The sequence below is a fragment of the Geotrypetes seraphini genome, chromosome 18 (assembly GCF_902459505.1).
Source record: "Geotrypetes seraphini chromosome 18, aGeoSer1.1, whole genome shotgun sequence".
NCBI lineage: Eukaryota > Metazoa > Chordata > Amphibia > Gymnophiona > Dermophiidae > Geotrypetes > Geotrypetes seraphini.
In genome coordinates this window covers 3103065-3129832 of record NC_047101.1, presented here as the reverse complement: position 1 = coordinate 3129832, position 26768 = coordinate 3103065, and the positions used below count along the sequence as shown (strand labels likewise).

At 43.6% G+C, this 26768-nt stretch overlaps 1 protein-coding gene across 7 annotated transcripts in view; it reads right to left on the bottom strand.

The window, feature by feature from the left end:
* The window catches only part of PDE6A (phosphodiesterase 6A), a 92329-nt gene that overhangs the window by 12074 nt on the left and 53487 nt on the right, over positions 1-26768 (bottom strand). For 5 of the 7 annotated variants that reach the window (XM_033926886.1, XM_033926885.1, XM_033926888.1 and 2 more), the window contains 12 exons: positions 15293-15445; positions 13108-13197; positions 11356-11496; positions 9613-9687; positions 9018-9082; positions 7671-7737; positions 5833-5880; positions 4944-5093; positions 2078-2221; positions 1243-1308; positions 704-850; positions 76-183 (listed from right to left, as the gene is read on the bottom strand). In XM_033926886.1, coding sequence (XP_033782777.1) covers positions 76-183; positions 704-850; positions 1243-1308; positions 2078-2221; positions 4944-5093; positions 5833-5880; positions 7671-7737; positions 9018-9082; positions 9613-9687; positions 11356-11496; positions 13108-13197; positions 15293-15445 — 1254 coding nt within the window. Of the gene's footprint in view, positions 1-75; positions 184-703; positions 851-1242; positions 1309-2077; positions 2222-4943; positions 5094-5832; positions 5881-7670; positions 7738-9017; positions 9083-9612; positions 9688-11355; positions 11497-13107; positions 13198-15292; positions 15446-24384; positions 24859-26768 lie in introns of those variants that run through there. The other 2 variants (XM_033926883.1, XM_033926884.1) reach the window with 2 other exon arrangements.

Sequence of the window (26768 nt, the reverse complement as noted above, 5' to 3'; positions counted from 1 at the left end):
ATGAAACACCCCCTCTCCCCCATGTGTCATCCAAAGGAATATAGCTATCTAACACATTTTATTCCTAGTCTGTACCATGAGCAGGGTGAACATCGTCTGGCCCACGTTGAAACCGTGACGCCAGTTGTGGTAAGTGATTTTTCGATACCCTTTACTGATGGAGAGCAGGAAACGGACCAGCACCTGTTGGAACACAGAAAGAATGGCTCATGCACAGCTGAAAGGAGATGGAACCCACAGCACAGTGTACGGTATTGATACCTACTTCTTGGGAAAACCCAATCAAGATGGCGTGCATAATTTATAAAACACCATAAACACATGGAGGTGCATTTTCAAAACATACATCTAAGTCCGATTTGGACGTATGGCGCTAGACGTCAAAAGTCGGCAGTAAGAAAATGCCTATTTTCGAAAGGCAAATCACCATAAGTCTAGAAATAATTTTTGGGGAAAATCCTCTATTGTTCATACCACATTTTCAACCAAAATTTCATCCAAGTCACAAACGCCCAATGAGACTTCAACTTCTGCGTGCCTTTCCTGTCAGCTAGCTCATTTTCTCTTCCAATTTGGACATCACCAAAGAGGCTGTTGTCAACCTGAGACACTGCGCACCACTCCAATTGATATGTAATGATCCCTCTTTACACTGTCCCAAACTATCCCCAACATCAGTAGTGTAATAGGGTTGTGCTCTTACCACCTGTGGTATATGGAATTTATCCACCACCTCCAGTTCATAGAACATCTGGATCGCACACTTCACCAAATGCAGCTCTGTAACAGGCAAGTCGCTGAAGTGAAATTCGTAAATCTCAGCCGCCTCGGGATCCGGGAGCTCTTTTTGCTGTAACCCAAATGAGAACACAGCATGACCAATGTAAATGTGACAGGGGAGGGAAAGGGGAACCCTTTGGGGGTCAGAAAAATGACAGAATTGCAAGCATGGAAGTAATTTCTTATTGTGACATTCAGTATTACAAAATCTTTCACATCAAGGTCACCAACTAAAGTCCAGCTCAGGCTGATAGGGTTCAGCAGAATTGTCAACATGGAAAGCACATACCACACATCAATTGTAACTCTGGGTGAGACAGCTGATTGCTGGAAAAAATGTTATATTTGGATTAGATCCCATCTACCTCTTAGAAGGAAGACGTCTAGCCAGGATCTTTTGTTCAGAGGGGACTTTTGGAGGGAGACTCTATAGGGTGGGATTTGATAAGGCCGTCCACTCACCAGTATTTCGTAGAGCTCGTCTTCATCACAGTCCTCTGGTTCCCTTCCCAACAGTGCTTTTGATTTCTGAAAAGGCAAAGTAATGGTGATGATAACTGAGGTCACAGAGTTCACTGCTTTTGCCGAGTACTCTCACCCTCTCAGCTATTATGTCGGCAAAGGGCAGGCACCCCATCTCTCCCACTTGATGATTATAGAGAATTCAAGACATGTTTGACACCAGCAACACCACAAAGCTGTCCCTGGTCTTGAGGTTGGACACTTAGCACATCATTTGCTGGGTTTCATGCATCTGTTCTTCTCCCCAGGTGAAAACCAAATTACGTACTTATATCCCGGAGCCCTAATAATGGCTTTCTATCTGACTTTTATATCTACTGTGGAAAAGTGTTTACCATTAGGAGAACATAAGTGAAATAGTATCCAAATTATGGTTCATAGCATTCTGGACAGCACCAATGAATGTTATTATAGCTAACTCTTACGAATCGTCTTTTGTAGGATAGGTTATGGTTTCAGCTGAGGTGAAGTAGAGTTGGAGAATGGCAGAGCAGCCAATCATGAATGGCATTCTGAGCTGGTCCTGAGCATTTCTATATCTTTTGCTTTGACGCAGTCTTGAATTGGTCCCTTTTTTCATGGCTTGCAGTTAATAGGCCTCTATGAATGGACCAGAGTCTTGATCATTTGGCTACGAAACGGTTTGGAATGGCTACTGAAACAGCACTAAAACACTAATTTCATCAGGTTAAAATGACACTTTCTACCATTAACAGCATATGATGGGAACCACCAAAAACAAGCAAAGAGAAAAACATGAAGGAAAACACTGTACCAATATTGTCTGGAGTTCGTCGCTGGAGCATTTGACGTGATAATTCACCATGTCCAAGAAGATGTCCTTCCTGTTCTCTAGCTTGTTCATTTTGTCGTAGGTGTCTGTGTTCAAGACGGACCAGCCAAGGAACTGTGTGAGAGACTGAGGAGCGAAAGGACACCAGGCCGATAATCGACTCTGTAATGCAGCTTTTCAAGGCAAAGAACTGCTCTGGATGGAGAATCAGGCTGAGACTCATGAAAAGTGTCCTGCACAATGGAGGGTTAATGACTTCCCTAAGGGTTCTGAAATCTGGGCTTCAAGCATTCTACGATGGGACTTTCCCACAAGCAGTGGCTTAGTAAGGGGGGAGGGGCGATTTCCCCAGGCGCCATGTTGGTGGGGACTCCAGAATCCCTCCTCCTCTCTGCCCTCCCATCTCTTCCCTTCTCCCATACCTCTACTTGTTCACCACTGTGAGCAACAACTTCAATGTGCTCCTCATGAGTGCGTTGTCTCTCCCGCTTACGTCACTTCTGGGTGCCACACATAGGAAGTGACATCAGAGGGAGAGCTGATGGGGTCGTGAGAAGCATAGAAACATGATGGTGGATAAAGGCCAAATGGCCCATACGCAGCATCCACTATCTCCTCCTCTCCCTATTGGCTAAGGCTCTTAACATTTGCATCTCCTCTTCCTATAGGCTAAGGCTCTTTACACCTGCATTGTGATGTCATAGAGCTTTATCTGCCATCATGTTTCTATTACCATAAAGCTCTATGACATCACAATGCAGGTGTAAAGAACCTTAGCCTATAGGAAGAGGAAATGCAAATGTTAAGAGCCTTAGCCAATAGGGAGAGGAGGAGATAGTGGATGCTGTGGATGGGCCATTTGGCCTTTATCTGCCATCATGTTTCTATTACCATAAAGGCCAAATGGCCCATCCGCAGCTTCCACTATCTCCTCCTCTCCTATTGGCTAAGGCTCTTAACATTTGCATCTCCTCTTCCTATTGGCTAAGGCTCTTTTCTATGACATCACAATGCAGGTGTACTTTATGGTTATAGGAACATAGAAACACGACGGCAGATAAAGGCCAGATGGCCCATCCAGTCTGCCCATCCGCACTAACCATGATCACTTTCTAGAAGTACAGGGGAAGGGAAAGGAAGTGAGGCAGTCTATTCCCAGTCCAGACTGGAACACCGTAGTGCAGCCCCACTTTTAACCCACAGGTTAAAACGGTGGGTTAAAATCATGGGCTCAGAGAGAGGCAGGGTGGCCAGGTGGCAGAGAGCAGGGCAGTCGGCAAGGACATGAGCTGAAGTTTGGATCGGCCAACCCAATCAGTGTTCCTGTTTCTCGTTAGTGAATTGAGGCCCTTCCTACTTTGCATGCCGTTTCCCCTCATTTGCATGGGCGGATCAGATCGGGAGGAAGGTTAGTGAATTGGGTCACAAAGTGGTCACAAACTGATCGGGACACGATCGGTGGGCTTAATGAATCTAGCCCTTCTGATAAAGAAGGTTATTAGGCCTGTGATTCAAAGCGTTACAAGCATTTAGCACAGAGGCTTTTTCATCTATCATCCAACTAACAGATTAAATCTATGTTTGTTTGTTTTTTATTTTTTGGTGTTCTGGAATATGTTTATAGAGAAGTGTGTTCTGTTATTAATAGTTATTAAACTTCACTCCTCATTTTGCTTGAATTGTATACATCTATCTATCTAAATTAAGAAAGTGCGGGAGAGAGCACTTCATGTGTACTTCGAGGGGAGAACGATGCGAGGATGGTTCAATCAATGATCAGAAACACAGAACCCTCTTTTCAGCTCCAGTGGCAAAATAACGCTCAGAATTTAGAAGTTCGTTGATTGAGCTGAGAACTTTTCAGCAACCCCCTTGGATGTAATAAAAGTGAGCCAAGAATAGGACCATCAAGCTGTTATGACATCACCGAGGAGGTTAGAAACATAGAAAGATGATGGCAGAAAAGGGCCACAGCCCATCAAGTCTGCCCACTCTACTGACCCCCCCATTAAGTCTGAGTGCTAATGTCCTAGTTCCTTATCTCGACCCTCGTAAGGATCCCACGTGGATGTCCCATTTATTCTTAATGTCAAGCACGCTGGTGGCCTTGATCACCTGCACTGGAAGCTTGTTCCAATGATCCACCACCCTTTCTGTGAAGAAATACTTCCTGGTGTCACCATTAAATTTCCCTCCTCTGAGTTTGAGCGGATGTCCCCTTGTGACCGAACTCAGAGGAGTGAAATTTAATGGTGACACCAGGAAGTATTTCTTCACAGAAAGAGTAGTAGACCACTGGAACAAGCTTCCAGTGCAGGTGATCAAGGCCACCAGGTTGTCTCTTATTGGTAGAATGAGGCATTATGACATCACAATCGCAGCTCTGGTTACCAGAGACTGAAACTCTTTACACTCTGAGGGGGGACCTGAAAAGTTCTCAGCCCAACCAACAAGAGAATGATGTGGATATGGTTCAAACAATGATCTGAAGCAATGTCAAAACATAGAATTTAATTTCTGCAAATTGGCACTTAATGAAATAAGAGAACACTCTTCTCAGCTACAGTGGCAAAATAACACTCGGAATTTAGGAAGTTGGTTGGTTGGACTGAACCCTTTCAGCACCCCCTCGTAGAATTAGAGATATGTATATATTCAATTAAACTCTAAGACGATGCCTGAAACAAAGAAGGATGAAGTGATTTGGCCAAGATCACAATGAGACTGCAATTCTGGCTTCCCTGCGCCTTTGTCCATTGGACAGACTCTCTTTGATATATGGAAGGATGAGATGTTATAGGCAGCCAAAGCTTTTCATGAAACGTAACTTCATTTCAGACCGACTTACCTCCATAAGAACCTCATCCATCTCATCAAAGGGTTTTCCATCCTTCCTGTTATAGAACGTAGCAACTCCAACAATCTCCTCTTTCTTGTTGACTATTGGCATGGAAAGGACGTTTTTGATCATCCAGCCCGTTTCATCCATCGGTTCTTTCTATACAAAACGATTTAGTCTTAGTATAACTGCAGTCTACGTACCGCTGACAGTTTCTAACCAGATGTGGTAAAAATGGGGTAATCCAAGCATGGAACAGAAAATCATGGAGGAAAAAGGTCCATCCAGTCCACCCATAGGCCTTACTTGCTCTCGGTTTTCCCCTCACTTCTTCACAACTGAGCATTTTCTGCTAATTCAAGAGCTTCTTAAATTTTGTGATTATTTTTGCTTTCACCATTCCATGCATCCAGAGGTGAAATGTTTTCTAATGGTCCTTCTGACTATGCTTAATATTGTGATTTCTAGAACTTCCATTGAAAACAGTTTGCTTCTTGTTCACTATTTATACATTTGAGACAGTTCAATATTTCTTATATACCCCATTTCGGGTCTTCATATTTTGGATCTTAGGTTTCATAACATAGGATTTTTAGAACAGATGTGAGACCATCTGAGCTGCCGAGAAGGATTAGGAAAATGCGTCCAGAAATCTTTTTAAAAAAAGTTTTTAGATCCGGCTTAAATCATTGTAGTGAAGTTTGAAGCCTGACATACTGGGTGGAGGGGGGGGGGGGCATTATTCCATAATTCTAGTCCCTGAACTGAGAAAATCTTCCTATGTGTTATGTCTTTTTGTATTTTAGTCTGACACCGAAATCCTGAATCTATCTCAAGATATAATTTGAAAACAAGCAGCTTCCTGCCACAGAAACCCCAGTACATTGGAGCCCCTTACCTGAAACTCAAAATAGTCATCGGCCGCTGTGTTCATAATATTGCAGATCTGGAAAAGAAATACAGACCAATATTTTTAATCTGAGGCTTATTTAGAAACTATTATCCAGAGGTTTTCTTCCGTCTCTCAGGAAGCAATAAATGTATCCGTCACAACGTATTCTTATTTTAACACCCCTCCTCCCCCTTTTTACAAAACCACAGAAGTGGTTTTTAGCGCAGGCCGGCGTGCCGAATGCTCTGGCTGCTCTCGATGCTCATAGGAACTCTATGAGTGTGGGCAACAGCGCAGAGCATTCAACGTGCTGGCTTGGGGGGGGGGGGGGGACGGACAAAACGGTTAGCTTGCTAGTTGATTTAATAAATTAGTGGAACTTTTATTAATTTGGTAAGGGTGATAAGACATATCTATATCTACATAATTATCTGGTTAAATAGAGGCCTAACAGCACATAAATTGGAAATAGGAATTATAGATACTTTAACCTTCCAATGTGAAACAGAGAAAGATAAAACATTTCTATGTTCCAGTGAAAAATGTAGGGCTGAACAAAAGTCTTTCAACAAGAGTCAGGAGAATGACCAGTGAAACCAATTTTTTTGTATAAATCCTTAAGTGCAAATACGCCCAGGCCATTGGGACACCCAGACCGCCAGGACGTCTATATTTATACCATATTTTCGACCAAAATTTCATCCAAGCGCCCAGAACAAGACCATTTGGATGTGGAAGGGCCAGTCTTGTAATGGACTGGCCACACAGACCTGGGGCACCTTACAGGGCGCTGCTTTGAACTTTACATAAAGGGTGCCAGATCAACATCTCACCAGAACTCCCAAAACCCACTATACCCACCTGTCTACAACCAAAATAGCCCTTATGGCTGCAGGTGGCACCTATATGGGTGTAGAGTAGGGTTCACATTTTCCACCAGCTTATGGGGCTGGCTCCTCCTCTCTATGGCTCACTAGCCCACCCACCAGGCTACTTAAAACACTTGTATGTAGCTCTGCTAAGCTTCCCCATACCAGATGCTGCTGTTTTTGAGACAGGTATGCCCCTTTTTGTTCTCATTTTTGTGTAGTGGAAAGGGGTCAATGAGCACTAGGGGAGTGTGAGGGTCTTACCTTGATGCATGCAGTAGTATTCTGCTCAGTTTGGGCACCTTTAAAGCACTTATACGTTTGGAACTAGACCTGTTTTAGAAGGGTCTAAGTTCCGTCCAGGATGCCTTGCAAAATGTTTGATTATTGCTGCAAGACGTCCATGTCTAACTCACCCTTGAGACCATCCCAAAGCCCACTCGTAACATGCCTCCACCACGTCCATCTCGTGCTTTGAACGTATAGAGGTGGAACACCTTGCTAGACATACAGAAAGATGGCAATTAGGATGTCAAAGTGCTGATTTAGATGCTCTTTGGACGTCTCTGTTTTTTTTTATTATGGGCCCCTGAGTTTCTAACAGTGTTCCTTAATTAAAATCTGTAAATTCATTTCAGTGGCTGATAACTAAACCTCTCTGGTTTGTTTTTCTGCCTCATTATTCCTTTGCAAACAGAATGGACTTTTCTTCTCTTCACCGGCAAAGTGCTAATTGGGTCCAGGTGCTGAATTACTTTCAGGTGTTTTGTATCGCTGGTACTTTATCACTACCCTTCCACTCTTACCATTTCAGGCATTCCATGAGTTCACTTCCTTTAGGAATTCTCCTAGGCTCTTTGGAGCTCCATCTAGTGGCCAACTCAGGTGTAACCAGTGATGTCATTATCTACCAGAATGTCTGTATCTATAACTATCTATTAGCATGAAGAGTGATTCTTTATTTTTCCTACTCACAAGTCCATTTTCAGCAACATATGTTGGTAGCTTGCTGGCTAAAGCCCAGTGGTCAGCAGGAGGATTCCTGTAAGGACATCACACAAGCAAGATGTTAGTAATGAAATATGTCAAGTTCCATTACACAAAGTTCATGGTTTTATTTACTCAATTTTCTATACTAATGTCCCAGAGGAGCTCAGAATGGTTGACATGAATTTATTCAGGTACTCGAGCATGTCTGTCTCCTCAGGCTCACAATCTATCTAACGTACCTGGGGCAATGGGGGGGGGGGGGGGAGGGGGATTAAGTGACTTGCCCAGGGTCACAGGGAGCAGTTTGGGTTTGAACCCACAACCTCAGGGTGCTGAGGCTGTAGCTTTAACCACTGCACCACTTTAGAAATTGAAATGTATAGGACAATCAAGCTATTGTGACATCATTGATGAGGTTGATTCTTATTGGTGGAATGAGACATGATGACAACAGGGAAAGGGATTTGCATACTGCCTTTTTGTACTTTTACAACCACACTTAAAGCGGTTTACATTCTGGGACTCAAGCATTTTCCCCTGTCTGTCCCAGCAGGCTGACTATCTATTTAATGTACCTGGGGCAATTGTGTGTGTGTGTGTGGGGGGGGGGGGAATTAAATGACTTGCCCAGGGTCACAAGGAGCGGTGTGGCTTTGAACCCACAACCTCAGGGTGCTGAGGCTGTAGTTTTAACCACTGCACCACATTCTCATATCTAGATTTGCCCTTTCTGAATGGTTTTAGAATATTATGAATCCAAAAATATCACAAAGCCTAGAGTCCTCTATAAATATGAAGGGGTCAGTTTCAAGTATAGTACATTCACACAGACCTGCTTCAGTTCTATTCAAACATGATTAAGAAAAATTACATTTGTAGAATGGTTAACAAAGGGAGAATAATCAGTCCTGGGAACTTCCTGAGAGAAAAAGCTCCAAAGGACTTCACCTGGGTCTATCCTCAGCACATGAGCGCAAGAAGAGCCCTACAGAATTATACCCACAAACATCACCTTCAGCCTCCCCATGAACCTTTTAAATTTCAAAGTGTCTTTCATATATAAAACAATTAATAAATAGTAAAGTGCCCAGTGCAAGTTTGGAATCAAGTTTATCAATATAATATCAGGACTGATTAGTCTCCCTTTGTTAACCATTCTACAAATTTAATTTTTCTTAATCATGTTTGAATAGAGTGAGTGCTGGTGCATATTTGGAATATTATGTTCACTAATTAATATATGATTCTGGGTTCACTACCCACATTTTGTCATTTTTACACTTATTAATATCTCCGTTCACCCAAACAGTGAAATATTTGAGTAAAACTTACGGAATAACTTTAATTTCCTCCTTCCCGTGTAAAATGTAGTCAATCACTTTGTAGAAAATGATTTCCTGGACACACAAAAGAAGGAAAAGTTCTGGTCATTAGCTTACAGAGAAGCAAACAGTTCTCCATTCCACCAGCAGATGGCACATTTCTAGCTAGTTAATGGGAGTCATGGAAACATTTTGATTTTTACATGCAATCAAAATCCACAATGTTGAATTCTTTCAGGTTTTCATCCTGCTCTGTGTTTGATTCCCCCCAATTTACACCAGAAGCGCATCGTTTAGAATTTCCTTGAAAGACTGTAAGGAATGGGAATAGGTTAGGACACAGCTGATTTGCAACAAATTGATGTTTCCCTCAATAATTGCTAATGCTGGGAAAACTGTTTGTAGCAAATTGTCAAACCCGTTGGCTTCCTACCATTGTGCATTTTCCCCAAAGGGGAAGGATTTGACCTCTAGGGAAATAGAAAAGTCTTGTATTTGACATGCATATTGTTAATCTCTTTCACAAGCATGGAATGATCAGACACAAACATAAATATGGGTATTTGGCATATAAATACTCAAATTAAAAATTAAAAAAGTCTTACCCTTCCATCGGGAGTCCGTGGCCCCGAATAAGGGGGCACCTCACCCATCAGAACTGGCCACTGATCAAAAAATTCCTGAGGAAATAGAATTGTATGCATTTTTATATCAAATCAGCTTGCTTTGATCAGAAAAACACTTTACCAAAGAAATGGAGCACAGTCTGGAAGTCGTTTTTCCATGGTGCATAGAAGGAATGAGAATAAATACGATCATATTCTGAACAGCCAGAAGGATGAGATGACAAAATGTCCAAGACCCAGAAATCTCAGAGAACCTTCATAGACAGCGGAGAAAGGTCCCACTGGCCTTTCACAGGATAATATCTCTGAGTTGGCTTGTCCCAAACTCATGTACTGTGCGAGAGTAGAAAGCTACGAATCCCAGCTTTCATTTCAGGTTGCATGGCAATTTTATTTTCTGCCTATTGGAGAACCGTCTAGGTGGCTTCCAAACAGATATTCACTGGGTGTGTTACACCTAGTTCTCAAGAATAAATTGCTAACCGATTTAGCGTGCGATAAAGATTCTATTCTATGAGTGCCTTAGCATTTAGCGTGTGCTAAATCGGTTATCACGCCTTAATAAAAGAAGCCCAATATGAAGAAATTAAACAAGGAAGATCTTCTGTTATTATTTTCCTCTCTCACAGCTGCCTTTCCAAGATGGCGGATGAAAATTCTTTGATGGAATGCATCATTCGGATTTGATTTAATTTGGTTTTAATACCTGAAATACCGCTAAAGACTCAAGTGTTATATTGGTTTAGAATTCAAAAAAGCTATCATCATACATGTGATAAAAGGTTACAAATGTCCTCCCTTATTCACAAAACCATGCTAGTGTTTTTAGTGCCAGCGTCCCAGCGGTTACCTTCGCGGCTGGAGTTAAAAATGCTAGCGCAGCTTTGTACAGGAGGGGGTTAATAACATTCTCATTGCTCAATAACAATTATTATTGCATTAAGTGAACCCCACCCCAAATATAATTGTCAATTAACCGGAACTCTCATTAGCAAATCCATTCATTAACAATATAAAAATCTCAATAAATAACTGCTACCCATAACATTCTAACTTGCATGACTTTCCATTAGATATATCTGCAGTTCACATCAGAATGCAAAACTTTTATGTATTTATTTCTTTAATTTGTTGTCCCCAAAGAGCTCCAAATGGGTTATTACAGGTTAAACATACATAATATACAGTTAACAGGTTACGATTTGCACTGGATTTGCCATAATTACAGTAGAAGTTTCTGATTCATTGAAAAGCTACATTAAACCCAAGTAACTTTCCATGCATTGTGAGTTAATTGGCAGCTTATTCCACAAGCTTGAATACTCTTTTCCATGTTGCAGTCAATCTCACTTTATCTAATGATGGTAATGGATATTCTGGATGAATACTCATAGGTACCAGTAAGAGGAAAAGTGAAAAAAAGCCATGGTAATGTTTAACCAATTAGGAAGCTCCATTTCTCTTTACTCTATTGCTCAAATGTTGATACAGAACTGGCTGATATGATATATTTTGGGCTTTTCTTCTATTTCCTGTGTGTGTAAAAAGTATTATAAAAAGGACTTTTAGGGCTAGATTTATCAAAGTGCTACTACTGTATGTTATTAAATAATCCTTATTGCATAAAGTGGGATCTGAGGTAAATGATATATGCCAATGCAAGTTAAAACGCACTCATGCAACAGTTCACTTTCCTAATTCAAGGTCAAATTTTGAGCTAACCTTTGTTTTGGTCATATCCAGGAGTCCAACGGAATACCTGTCACAGTTGAGGAAGGCGCGGACTGTATAAAGTGCTTTGTGAAACTGTCTCTCAATGTCTGTGAGCTCTTCAAAGACCTTATTTGCAGACCACAGTAGCACCTGAGAGAGAGAGAAAAAAAAAGCCCAAATCCACAGAGGTTGGAGTCTTTATGCTTCCCATACTACAAACATCAAAATATGTTGGAAAGTCGGATTATTGCCCCTGAGTCTGCCCTTATCTGCCGCATCTCTGCTACAGGAAATTGCATCAGAGGGTCGACCCAGGGGCTGGCCAAAGGCAGCCTGTCATGCTGCTGCTGGTGACTGACGGAAACCTTACAGGACGGCAGGGGAGCGCGAGAGACCTGCAGGGAAGGGAAAGAGAGAAGGGGAGAGACTGATCTGATGGGGGAGCAAAAGGCTTAACCTGTAGACCAAGTGAGGTGAGTGGCTGGATATTTTAGCTTAATCTCCAACACCCTGGGTCAGAGCCTCACCTGTTCCAATGGTCTGCTTTTGTGCATTAGGGTATTGGTGCTTTTCCCTGGCGCCAGATTAAACTACAAAAAAAGTGCTTCTGTCACCTCACAATATCAAGCATTTTTCTGCTAGCTGTACCTTATTTTATATTGAATATCTAATCGGCGCTGGAATCACACCTCTGTGGGCGTGGCTAACAACTAAGTGGCGTTAGGTTGCGTAAAGTGCCAAAGGAGGTGTAATTCACATCATAGGTATGCGCCAGAAATATAGAGTAGGAAAACCCTACTTTTCCAGCGCCTACATTTGCCAGAGGCGCAGTTCTGTACCTAGCACTGCTGCATGATTGACATATGATCGGTAGCTGCTTTTAAGGCAGCCACTGACAATGGCGCAAGTTACAGAACCCAGGTCAAATAGTCCAAAGCAACTTCACAGTTAAAGCAGATCTCAGTCTGTAGACTGGAGGAAAGGCGGGAGAGGGGAGATATGATAGAGACGTTTAGATACCTACGTGGCATAAATGTGTATGAGTCTTGTCTCTTTCATTTGAAAGGAAGCTCTGGAATGAGAGGGCATAGGATGAAGTGAAGAGGTGATAGGCTCCGGAGTAATGTAAGGAAATACTTTTTTTACAGAAAGGGTGGAAGATGCATGGAACGGTCTCCTGGAAGAGGTGGTTGAGACAGAGACCGTGTCTTGATTTCAAGAAAGCCTGGGATAGGCACGAGGGATTCTCTTAGAGAGAGAGAGGAAGAGATCATGGTTACTGCGGATGGGCAAACTGGATGGGCCATTTGGCCTTTATCTGCCATCATGTTACAATGTTTCTATAATCATAAAGTTCTATGACATCACAATGCAGGTGTAAAGAAGACTTAGCCATTAGGGAGAGGAGGAGATGGTGGTTGCTGTGGTTTGGCAGACTGGATGGATGTCTCTTTTTAATTTTAATAATACATTGTAAAACCTCTTTGATTTTTGCTAAGGTGGTATTAAATTTTAATAAAATCTGGAAACCTGGATGGGCCATCATGTTACAATTTTTCTATATCAAAAATAGGAAGAAAGCCTCAGAACCCCCTCACACTTCAGGTTCTGATGTATACGTTGCCTTTCTGAAGCTCTTCCTCCTATTTTGAAAAGCTTTTACTGTGAAGTTGCTTTGAATTGTTTGTGCCGAGAACGTTATAATAAGCCTTCTCGTGTCCGAGTTCTCGCCTTTGAATGCTGATGAAATGGACACCTTACCTGACCTCTGCGGGTTTCACAGTTATGCAGGTAGCTTAGGTGATAAACCTTGAGTATGAGATTGGCAAAATTGAGGTACTTAAGAAAAATCTGCAGAAAAAGGAATGTGGTCCTCGATTAGTGCTAGACAAGGAATTAGTGACATGACAATATATCTTAGAGCGATTAATCAGGATAAGGACCCTCAGACCAGTTGGGTTTTCAGGCTAGCCCTAATGAGAGAGATTTGCATATAATGGATGCGAGAGGCATGCAAAACTGCTCCATGCATATTCATTAGGGCTAGTCTGAAAACCCGACTGGTCTGGGGGTGTTCCAGGACAGGATTGGGGACCACTAAGCTAGCACACAGACTGCAACACCCAAACCACTGCAGTCCTTATACATGTTCTATGGACTCTCCCTGTGCATTCCAGAACAATCGCACTAGATCAGGGATCTCAAAGTCCCTCCTTGAGGGCCGCAAGCCAGTCGGGTTTTCAGGATTTCCCCCATGAATATGCATGAGATCTATGTGCATGCACTGCTTTCAATGCATATTCATGGGGGAAATCCTGAAAACCCGACTGGAATACGGCTCTCACGGACCGGAGTTCCCTACCCCTAACCTAGAGTAACTGAGCATGCCTATGTGTGTAACCTATAGAATTCTATAAGGTGCTCATGTACACCCATTTGCATACTAGAGTTCTTCCATATTTCCTTATAGCAGGGGTAGGGAACTCCAGTCCTCCAGAGCCATATTCCAGTCGGGTTTTCAGGATTTCCACAATGAATCTGCATGACATCTATTTGCATGCACTGCTTTCAATGCATATTCATTGGGGAAATCCTGAAAACCCGACTGGATTGCAGCCCTCCAGGAGGGACTTTGAGACCCCTGCACTAGATGCATTTCACGGTAGATGTCTTAGGGCTCCTTTTACTAAGGTGCGTAGCGTTTTTAGTGCGTGCTAACCACTAAAGAAAAACTACTAACGCAAGCTCTATGGAGGCGTTAACGTTTAGCGCATGTGGTATTGTAGCGCACGCTAAAACCATTAGCGCACCTTAGTCTTCTGTACCTTGTTTCTTAATTATTATATATGTTACTGTGTGACCCATTCCGAGTTCTTTGGGGAGGACGGAATATAAATTGAAATCAATCAATCAATCATTCTGCCACAAGCACTGTAGGATTTTGTCTCTAAATTAACGATGCCACACCAGTCGCCTCTTTTACAAAGCCGCGTGGCAACAGGCCCAAAGCCCTTTAAATCTCTATGGGCTTCGGGGCCGCTAGCGCAGCTTTGTAAAAGAGGCCGAAGGTTTTCTGTAGAATTCTTTGTCTTCTAGAATTTTTGGACAATCAAATCCCGGGATATCAGATGCTTATGTTTATTATAAATTTTTATATACCGCTTAATTTTCCAAACAGGATCAAAGTTGTTAACAAAGCAATTCAGAAATTATTAAAAAGAGCATTAAAGGGTCCTCTTACTACGACGAACTAAATGATTTAGTGTACGTTAATCTTAGTAAAAGGACCCCTAAAATAGGAAAGAAAAAAGAGAAAGGAAAAAAAATTACAATATACAAAGTCTAACTTATTTACAATGCATCAATAATCTATAAATAGAATCATAAAATAACTTAATATATGATGTGATACAGACTGACTTCAAGTCCCAGCATTATATAGAAAAGGCCAACTGAAAAGAAATTGATACTGTACAACCAAGTGGCCCGCAGGGATTTTGCACTTTTTTTACCCAAGCCTTCACCCTTTTCCATGACGGCCATGCCCTGCGGCTTCCACTTTACTGAAACAGATCCACAAAGCCTAGGTCCATAGTCTGGCTGAGGGAGATACACATATTTTGCTCGTGATTGGGCCGAGATGAAGGTGCAGTAATGAGATGACTCAGTGCCACGTTGGCTTGTGGAAATAGCGGTGCGCCCACTTTAACAGGTTGCTTTGCTGGTGGACGTTGGTACATCAAGCAACATGGACAGCTGATAGTATTTCACAAGGTTCCCCCCTAATGTTAGGCCCCAACTGCACTTATGCGCTCTAAATTTTGTCGAAGGAACGGTAGCTATTGAGACGTAAGTTAAAACTACCATGATACCAGCCTGCAATCGTGCACAGTGCCATGTGCTTGTGAGGTGAACGCCTGGGGCTTCATATGTTACTATTACTTACCGCTTCATCGTTTTTGGTGAAATGCGGACCCTCCACTTTATTGACAGCCATGATAACAGCCACTACATCCTTCCCATTCAGGACAGGCGAAGCCAGGATGTTCCTTGTCTGGTATTCGGTGAGATTATCTACAAATGTGCAGAAATGACCTTCCTACAAGAGAAAAGAAGAAACGCCGCATTTAGGCTGTCATGATCCCAGATGGGCCTGATATTATGACAGGACACTTGTCTGAGGTCCAAAAAGATGCTTATTTTAAGCATATTTTATAAAGGGAATGTGGGAGCCTGTGCGTTTCATAAACCAGGCTCCCAGATCAAGCGTGAAATTCAGTCCCGGTGCCAAGGTAGCTCTGTGGGGCCTGGCACTACTTATCACTTCTATAGCGCTACAAGTTTCCCACATTCCCTTCGTCCTACACTTAGGGCTTCTTTTACTAAGCTGTGATAGCGTTTTTAGCGTGTGCTTAGCGCGCGAAGAATTGCTGCATGCGCTAGACAGCTAATGCCAGCATTGGGATGGCGTTAGTTCTAGCCGCATAGCGTGGGTTTAGCGCGCTCGGCAATTCTGCGCACGCTAAAAACGCTGTCGCAGCTTAGTAAAAGAGGCCGACAGAACCTTGCAACTTCAGTCAGGATATGTGATTGCAGAGTGTGGGTTGACCTCTGCTGAGGGTCATGCCAAAGGATTTGGTCACCTTTTTGACAAATCATTCCTGAAATTTTCACAAATGGAGCATTTGTATCTTGTAATGTCCTAACCGTCACTGAAGAAGGAGCTCTGCTTTAGTTGGCACAATTTCAGGGTCTAATAATCCAGACACCAGAAAATGGATGGAAAACTTCTCTAAGGAAGCAAACGGCAGTTTCTGTGGGTATTACCCATCAAAACAAGTCTCTAAAGAGCTGCTTTTTCTTCTCCCATCCAGAGAACTAATGGAAATGTTAAAACTGTTCAATAGTGTCCATAAACATCCAACGTGCTTACTTTAAATATTCATAGGTAAAGTTGTTTACGATGCAGTTAATGCTGCCGCTTCAGGCTGGTGTACATGACCTCTAGGCTTAATCCAAGGCTTTTCTCATTAAATACAGATGAGAGGATTAGCATTAAGTACCCAGGTAATTAGGAAGCCAAGAAACGGTTTGGTTCTCACATGCCCCAGCTTTTATCACTGGAGGCCATTCTAGAAGTCAAGACATGTTTGGATCTAACACAGCACTGAACACAGATGTGGAAAGTCCTATGGAGAAGCAGCATCTCTGTCAACTCTTTCCATGTTGGACAAGCTTCTTTGTCGCATTTCTTTCTCTGTCCCTCACCTCCTCGGTTCCTGTTGGACAACCTCCTTGGTCGCATTTCTTTATGTCCATCACCTCCTCGGTTCCTGTTGGACAACCTCCTTGGTTCCTGTTGGACAACCTCCTTGGTCGCATTTCTTTCTCTGTCCTCACCTCCTCGGTTCCCGTTGGACAACCTCTTTGGTCGCATTTCTTTCTCTATTCCTCACCTCCTTGGTTCCTGTTGGACAACCTCCTTGGTCGCATTTCTTTCTCTGTCCCTCACCTCCTTGGTTCCTGTTGGACAACCTCCTTTGTCGCATTTCTTTCTCTGTCCCTCACCTCCTCGGTTCCTGATGGACAATCTCCTTGGTCGCATTTCTTTCTCTGTCCTCACCTCCATGGTTCCTGTTGGACAACCTCCTTGGTTGCATTTCTTTCTCTGTCCCTCACCTCCTCGGTTCCTGTTGGACAACCTTCTTGGTCACATTTCTTTCTCTGTCCCTCACCTCCTCGGTTCCTTGTCCTGGGAAGGGATGGAATGGTACATTCATAAAGCCAAAGGCTTTCAGGAATGAGATCTGTTCCCTGCCATCACCCACCTCCCCCCTGGCAACTCTCTGCTGCAAAACACAACTATCTGCATTCAAGGAGCACTTGATATGATGCAGCCAATATCATATCCAGCATTTATTCTATTCATCAATTTAAATATTTGATCTGCCTTCCTGCGAAATGATCAAAGTGGTGACCTCTAATAAATACTGGGTTTTGCTAAGTCGTGTTAGGGGTTTCTACTGTGGCCCGGAGCACTAAATGCTCTGACGCGGGTCCGACCCTCATAGAATTCCTATGAGTATCGGAGCCCAAAATAAAATATGAATAATCATAAAAAACAACTGGCTAAAAACATTTTAATAAAATGTTTTGTGTTCCACGTTGCTTGGCCAGGCTCCTCTTTCAAGAAGTGGATGCATTTAAATGTTTAAACATTTTTTGTTCCTGTGTATCTCAGACATCCAAAAAGATTGTTTGCGTTTCTTCATCTCCAGCAGAAGTTTATACATATCACTTCCTTAATTCCTGTGTTTGGATAGCTTTGGACCTGTCCTGCTTTATTCTGTGATTCTGATTAAGGGCTATTCAGTGAGTGGGACTCAAATACCGCCTTGGCCCAGAATGGAAAAATCTAGGACATGCTAAGAAAAGTTAGGTTAGAGTTTGTTTAAAACAATTGGTTCTGGTTTTCAGGCAATTTTTCATGTTTTGTTTGACGTCTTAATTTTTGGGCTTTTATTGTTTATTGAAAGCTTTTATACCGTTGGGAGTCAATTCCGAGGGATTTGCATGAGCTTCTGTAATGCTGTTACAATACAGAGTTTTAGCCTTTTCTGAGATGCTAATATGCATCTACTCCCCCCTCCCCCCCTTTTACAAAACCATAGTGTGGTTTTTAGCGCTGGCCGCGGCAGAGCTGTTACTGCCGTGGCCGGCGTTACAGACCGCGCTACGGTTTTGTAAAAGGAGGGGTTAATTTTGGTTCAGAACATTGCAAATGTGCCCTAAATCAACTTTATATGTAAAAACCTTCTGGATTAATAATGCATATAATGCTCATTTATGCATGCAAAAAATTTGTATGTGCTAATCACATTTTACCGTACATACATTAAGTTCTGCAATGAACCAGAAAAGGTAAAATATTAGCCAGGAAATTGAAACGAATTCCCTGAAAATGAAGCTTGATTTTTTTTTTTTGTTTTCTAATACCTCTGTCTTGCTCCATCACCCCATAAGCCCAGAACAACAGTCCCCTCCAACCTGTGTCTCTGCAGGCGTGACTTTAATTTTCTGAGAGTCAGAAGCTGAGAGCTCAAAATTTTCCATCATGAAGAGCTGGTGGTAGATGAGGGCAAGAGCTTCCCAGACCTGATCGGACCCTTATGTCATTAGTTTATAGCCAGTTAGATTTGTAGGAGAGCACCAGCAGCAGCAGCTGAAACCGGTGGAGCAGGCAGAAGGAGGAGGGGAGACTTGCAGAGCGAGGCAGGAGGCAGAAGGCAAGAGCAGGAAGGAGACAGAGCTAGGGGTAGCGGCGAGAGTTAGCTCCGCCCACCCCCACCGCGTCGGCGAGGTCAGAGCCCAAACTCCCCCTTAAAAGGGGCGGAGCCAACGGCGCCCAGCCGTTCGGCGCGCGGCGAAGGCGAGCGGTAAAGGCGCTCGCCTTAGCGAGAGCGCCTTTGCGAAGGGCCTTGCAAGGGACGAGTATCTACTATCAAGAACACCGAGGAGGACTGAACGGTAAGGAAGCGACAAACACAAAAGGTAAGGAAGAGACAGACGCCAAGGGAACAAACCCACACATACAATCAAGGTGAGGTAGAGCGGAGACAGCACACACAAAAGAGACAGCAAGGCAAGCAACATAAGGAAGCAGCAGGCAAGGGACACAAGGGAAGCAAGAAATGGAAGCCCAAGGAAGTCAGAAGGTGAGCTTTCCGGTCTTCTGTATCGGCTGCAATATGTATGACTACCTCCCTTCGGGGATCCAGGCATACATTTGCAATCGATGCATGGAGATGGATAGCTTGAAATGTCAGGTAAGACTATTGGAAGGAACAGTGATGGAACTCGAAGACAGAATCCGAGCACAGGAGAAGATTCTAGTGGAGTACAGCCCAAACGAAGAGGTCAAGGAACTAGAAATGTTCATAGAGGAAGCTCATCAGCACCACGTAGAGATCCCAGGGCTGGAAAACTGTACTCAGGAAACCGATGTGAGGAGAGAAGACACCCATGCAAACATAGAAGAAACCGAAGACGAGGTAGGAGACAACCGCACATCAGGAGGAATAGTGAGAGCACAGGAAGACATCGCCCCATCCAAAGAACAGGAAACAATTTCAAGAGCATCATTGGAGGAAGAAGACTGGCCCTACTCCAAGGACGTGGACCTACGCCCCCCAAGGAACTCCCGAATAAAGAAGATGGGGATCATCGTAGGCGACTCCATTATACGACATGTGGACAGCCACACCGCAGGAGGAAGAGAGGACAGAGTCGTCACCTGTCTGCCTGGAGCAAGAGTGAAGGATGTGACCAACAGGATCTCCAGGATCATAGATGGCGCAGGGGGAGAGGACACCGCTGTGCTTATCCACGTGGGAACAAATGATGTGAGCGGGCGGAAGTATGACAGGGAAGAGCTGAAGGGCCAGCTCCGCTCACTCGGAAGACAACTGAAGATCAGGGAGGTGAAGGTGGCCTTCTCTGAGATCCTCCCAGTACCAAGAGCGGATGAAAAGAGACAAGGGGAATTGCAAGTAATCAACGCCTGGATGAGACGATGGTGCGAAGAAGAAGGCTTCGACTTCGTGCGCAACTGGACGGCGTTCTGGGGAAAAAGCAAGTACTACAGAAGGGACGGACTACACCTCAACAAGGAAGGAGCAAGAGTTTTGGCAGGCAACATGAAGAAGGCAATCGAGAAGGCTTTAAACTGAAAGATAGGGGAAAGCCGACAGTCGACCACCGGTCGATGGCACGGATAGCAGGATGCCCCAACGAAGAAGCCAAGGAAAACTACTCCTACACAAGAGAAGACGACCTCACAGCCAACAAGGGAGAAAAAGCAGGAAGGGACAACTCAGACACAGGAGGGGACGACCACACAGCAAACAAAGGTGATAACACAGGAGCAGTAAAGGATATCGTAATTGAAACTACAGGGACGGCCAAGAGTAGAAGGTCCAAAAAGGTAACACGAAGGGAACTTAGATGTATGTATACGAATGCTAGAAGTCTAGGTAACAAAATGGGGGAACTAGAGACAATAGCAAGACATGACATATTGGATATCATTGGCATAACAGAAACATGGTGGAATGAAGAAAACAAATGGGACATAGTACTACAGGGATACAAACTGTATAGAAGAGATCGAGTAGGGCAGAAAGGTGGAGGTATTGCTCTATATGTTAAGGAGGGAATAGATTCTGTTGAAATAGTTACAACAGAAATGAAAGAGAAGCTTGAGTCACTCTGGATCAAAATTCCTGGTCAATATGGCGCAGATACGAAAATTGGCCTTTACTATCATCCCCCAGGACAGGCGGAGGAAACTGACTCAGAAATGATGGAGGAAATCAAACAAAAATGCAAGACAGGCAATATAATTATATTGGGAGACTTCAATTTCCCAGGGATAGACTGGAAACTAGCAACCTCCAACTGCGGCAAGGAGGCCAAGTTCCTGGAGGTGCTAGGGGATTGCTTCCTGGAACAAATGGTAAAAGAGCCGACAAGAGGCAACGCCACCTTGGACTTGGTCCTAAATGGCCTCACGGGACCGATAACAGAAGTGGAAGTCATGGTTCCACTGGGAACGAGTGATCACAATGTAATCAACTTTAAACTTGACATCGGGAAAGGGAAACATGCCAAAACCTTAACCACCACCTTGAACTTTAAAAAGGGTAAATACGATCGCATGAGAGCCATGGTAGAAAAACGACTCGAGAAGATGGTGGACAAACTCGAAACGGTAGATCAGGCATGGTCCCTACTGAAAAATACTATCACAGAAGCACAAGATCTCTACATTCCGAGGATTTCCAAAGATCGGAGAACAAAGAGCAAAAGAGAACCGGCATGGCTTACCATAAAGGTGAAGGAAGCCATAAAAGAAAAGAAGGACTCTTTCAAAAAATGGAAATGCATAAAGACAACCGAAGCCTGGAACAAACATAAAGATGATCAGAAGAAATGTCACAAGGCGGTGAGGGATGCAAAACAGGAATATGAGGAAAAAATAGCCCAGGAGGCCAAAAACTTCAAGCCCTTCTTTAGATACGTGAAAGGGAAAAAACCTGCAAAAGAGGCAGTGGGACCCCTGGACGACCAGGGAAGAAAAGGGTACATCAAGGAAGATAAACAAATCGCAGACAAACTAAATTCCTTCTTTGCGTCCGTCTTTACGAAGGAGGACACCTCAACAATACCTGAAGCGGAGAAAGTGTTTGCAGGAGAAATAGAAGACAGCCTCACCACAGTTGAAGTGGACTTAGACCAGATATACTATCAGATCGACAAACTTAAAAGTGACAAATCCCCTGGACCGGATGGAATTCACCCGAGAGTCTTAAAGGAATTGAAGGTTGAAATCGGAGAGTTATTGCAAAAACTTGCAAACCTGACAATCAGAACTGGACAGATACCGGACGACTGGAGGATAGCGAACGTCACCCCAATTTTCAAAAAAGGATCGAGAGGGGAACCGGGCAACTATAGACCTGTGAGTCTTACGTCTGTCCCCGGCAAGATGGTTGAAGCACTGATCAAGGATAGCATAGTCCGACACTTGGACGCACACGACTTGATGAAACCCAGTCAACATGGATTCAGGAAAGGGAAATCATGTTTGACGAATTTACTCCAATTTTTTGAGACCGTGAACGAGCAAATTGATAGTGGGAAGCCGGTGGACATAATATACTTGGACTTCCAGAAAGCGTTCGACAAAGTTCCACACGAAAGACTTCTCAGGAAACTACAAAGCCATGGCATAGAGGGGGATATACAAAGATGGATAGGCAAATGGCTGGAAAACCGAAAGCAGAGAGTGGGCATAAATGGGAAGTTCTCCGACTGGGAGAAAGTGACTAGTGGTGTACCCCAGGGCTCGGTACTTGGGCCGATCCTTTTTAATATTTATATCAATGACCTGGAGGAAGGAACATCCAGTGAGATCATCAAGTTTGCAGACGATACAAAACTATGCCGGGCGATCAGATCGCAGGAGGATAGAGAGAAACTCCAGAGTGACTTGTGTCGGTTAGAAACATGGGCGGAGAAATGGCAGATGAAGTTCAATGTGGAGAAATGCAAGGTAATGCATTTAGGCAATAAGAATAAGGAATACGAGTATACAATGTCAGGTGCAACTCTGGGGAAGAGTGAACAAGAAAAGGACCTGGGTGTACTGATAGATAGGACCCTGAAGCCGTCGGCACAATGCGCGGCAGCGGCAAAGAAGGCAAATAGAATGTTGGGCATGATAAAGAAAGGAATCTCGAGTAGATCGGAGAAAGTTATAATGCCGCTTTATAGGGCAATGGTCAGACCACACTTGGAATACTGCGTCCAACATTGGTCTCCTTACCTAAAGAAGGATATAAAACTGCTGGAGAGGGTGCAGAGACGAGCAACAAAACTGGTGAAGGGTATGGAGAAACTGGAATACGAGGATAGACTTATAACACTAGGATTGTTCTCCCTTGAGAAAAGGAGACTGCGTGGGGATATGATCGAGACCTTCAAAATACTGAAAGGAATCGACAAAATAGAGCAGAGAAGATTATTTACATTGTCCAATTTGACACGGACTAGAGGACATGTAATGAAGCTATGGGGGGACAGGTTCAGGACTAATGTCAGGAAGTTCTGCTTCACTCAGAGAGTGGTTGACACCTGGAATGCCCTCCCAGAGGAGATTATTGCGGAATCGACCGTCCTAGGCTTCAAGAGCAAACTAGATGCATATCTCCTTAAGAGAGGCATATAAGGATATGGTGGACTATAAATTACGCCAGGTGTACACCTGGCAGGGCCTCCGCGTGTGCGGATCGCCGGACTTGATGGACCGAAGGTCTGATCCGGAGATGGCAGTTCTTATGTTCTTATGTTCTTATGTTCTTATGTATGAGATAGAATAAATTATTAAGTGTATGCAAATCTATTTTCTATCCTCTTCTCCCAGGGGAGCTCAGAAAAATTTACATGAACTTATTCAGGTACTCAAATATTTTTCCCTGTCAATCCCAGGGGGCTCACAGTCTGTCTAATGTACCTGGGACAATGGGGGATTAAGTGACTTGCCCAAGGTTACAAGGAGCAACATGGGATTTGAACCCACAAGCTCAGGGTGCTGAGGCTGTAGCTTTAACCACTGCACCACACTCTGCCCCTATGTGGGCAAGTACATGTATGCAAATCACGTCCTAATACACAAATGCATATCCTGAAAACCCAACTGGCTTTGGGGTTCTTCAGGTTTGGGAAGCTCTAGACAGAAGCTTTCTCAAAAGATGAAAGCTGACATTAATACCTGTGTTGTCTTGGAATTCATCTCCTTAGCATCTAATATTAATCTCCATTTTTGCGCTAGGATTAGAGAATCCTTGAATGTTCTATTCATACATGTGTCGGATGGGCACTAAGGGCCAGATTCAACAAAAACCACCAAAAGTTAGGGGGCGGCAATAATTGGTCGCACCATTAAAACCCAATTAAGCCCTCATTTTAAAAAGTAGGCATCGCTACATGGCCTCTGGGCCTGGCACCTAGGTCCCTGGTGGCTGACGCATAGTGATGTTGAAGCCCGGAAGTGGGCATGGTTAGGTTGAGTGCCAGACTTCAGCATGTGACTCAAGCCTTAGGCCAACCCACACTCACTGGATAGTGTCATGGTGGTCAGAGCAGATATAGGAGTGGGTGAATATTAGTAGTTGGGCTGACTAGCATGATTTAACCAAGCTGGAGTCTTTCCTGTTGACTAATGTGTTGTGTAAAAACTGACCTTTCATTTCTCCTGCCTGCATTTGCATGACTGGATCACCACAACTCAACCCAACATCAGTGACAGAGGTTCACAACCCAGTCAATTCGGTGTTCAGGATTTCCACCATAAATATTCATGAGATAGATCTACATACATTGCTGGCTGGGTGAATTTCTTCATAAAGACACTTAATAAATCTCAATAAATCAATAGATTTATACGTAGTAACCTTGAAAGAATAACGGAAGATGTACCTGCTCCACACTGGTGACATTAACAATTTTCTTGACTTGAGCTACATGACCAAGAATGCCCATATCCACGGGGAAGACAATCTCGGAGTCCGGCACGACCAGGCAGTCCTCCAGGGTAGCGTCTTTATGGACATTAAAGAGTCGGGTGGCCAGCTCGGGCATGGCATTCCTCGTGCGGTACATGAAAAGACTCATGCGGTCTGCCTGGATGAGGAAACTTATTCGTTTCAGAACTTTGAAAATGCATCTCTCCATCTGCAGATTGTCCTGGAACTCTCTAATGACTTCAAAAATGATTTCGCTGTCCTCCACGCCGATGGTGCTATGGTGAGGGTCAACGTCCGCTGTAGCATTCTTTGAGCCGAGCAGCTGAGGAGTGACCTCGGGTCTGAATTTAAGGTCATAGTAATGCTTTGCAAAGGCAGGATTGGAGTCCAAGAACTTCTGCACTGCTTCTTCTGTTATTCCACTCATTGTGAACACACTGTCTGCCGATTTGCAGAGATCCTGCTAAATGCCACTGAATCAGTGTCACACCTAGAACTCCAGAAAAGCAAAATTAAAAACAAAAAATTACAGCAGGAAAAGAATGCATCGACACTCCTTCAGCTGCACAGGGGGCTCCTGCCTCCTTCCATCTTCCTCCTCCAATTCTGAGCTGGGTTGGTATTAGTCCCCTAACAGTGAAGGTGAAAAAGGGATTATGCTGATCGTTTTAAATGGTCACCTGACTCTGATAATCTGCTGACCAATCACACATGTGCTTGCTGAGTGCCACTGATAGAAGCTACAGGGTCATCCAAAACTATTAATCCAAAGGAGACCATTAATTACATGTCCACCCGTGGAGTCTCCTGTGCTGTCACTGACAGGAATCTCCAGCAGAGAATCCACTGTAGCAAACTCAGCATCCAAGAGGGTCTTCTGCACCATGATCACCAAAAGATATAGAAAAGCCCTGATTCTGTAAGTGGGCGCCTGCCGTGGATCATTCACCGACAGGCGCTGCTTCCAGAACTGACTATGTTTCCGGCGCCCAGGGTCCTTCCTGAATCGCGGCCAGTGGTGCATAAGTCCGATGCTGCCCCTAATCACTCCAACTACCGGGCTTCAGTGTCATTATGCACACGTAGCCGCAGGGACCTAGGCGCCAGTCCTGGAGGCCACGTAGCAGCACCTACTTTTTTGTAATGAAGGTTTAATTGGGTTTTAATGGTGTGACCAATTATCATGCCACTTAAACCCAATTAAGCCAATTAAGTTAGGGGGGGTCCTTTTAGCCCATGTTACTGCCACAGGACCTGCTTTATTCCTATAGGCCTTGCTGCAGATAACTTGTGTTAATCTTTAGTAAAAGACACCCTTTGTTTGCATAGAGAACCAGGATAATAATCCATATAGAATACCTATCTCATTAGCATAGTGCTAATTGCACTACATAAGCTTGTGACAGGAAGATGGAGCATTTATCACTCAAGCGCTGTATAACGTGGCACCTTCAATTAGACGTCACCTGCACACCAGGATGCCATTATAGAATACTAGCAAACTTGAACCGTCACCGTGATCAGTTATAAATGAGTGTGCCAATTCTGGCGTGCAACACAGCTATGTCCACGCCCCTTTCTTCATGCTATCCTGGGTGTCTACTCTGTTGCATCTGGAGGAAATGATGAGCCTCTGTTTTCTGCTGTTATGAAGCTGGGGATATTTTTTGTTTTCATCACAGTGTTCCACTCTGGGTTGGTTTTGTGGTTGGGAACGGGACTTGTATATCGCCTTTTTGTGGTTACGCATTCAAAGCGGTTTACATACTTATAGGCACTTAATTTGTACCCCTAGAGGATTAAGTGACTTGCCCAGGGTCACAAGGAGCAGTGCTGGGATTTGATCCTATAACCTCAGGGAGCTGAGACAGCAGCTCTACCACTGGGCCACTCCTCACCTCAAACCCCTCTGAGTGACGCCCATCTTTCCTGGTCTGTTTCTTCATTTCTTGGAGCCAAGATTCCAGTATAGAATGCTGGTGTAAGCTGGCATTGACGCGCCCATGTTTAGGTGTGCCGTCTTACATCATCAATGACAGGAATAAGTTGGCATGCCCAATTGCACCAAGTGACACACATAGTTTATAGTATTGATGAATCGTCAATGTCTTAAAAAAAAAAAAAGCCACATGCCCTGGTTTGTTTTTGTTTAAATTGTATGTTAATTGGCGCATTGTTTTGGCGTTTTTGTACAGTGCCTAGAAGGTTTGATTGGGTGGTATAAGAAATTTTAAATAAACTTGAAACTTGAATCTGAGGCTAGTATTGAGTTTAGTTTTTTTTTATGTATTTTGTATTGTTAGGTTGATTGTATTATGTGTTGTTTGTTCATTTTGT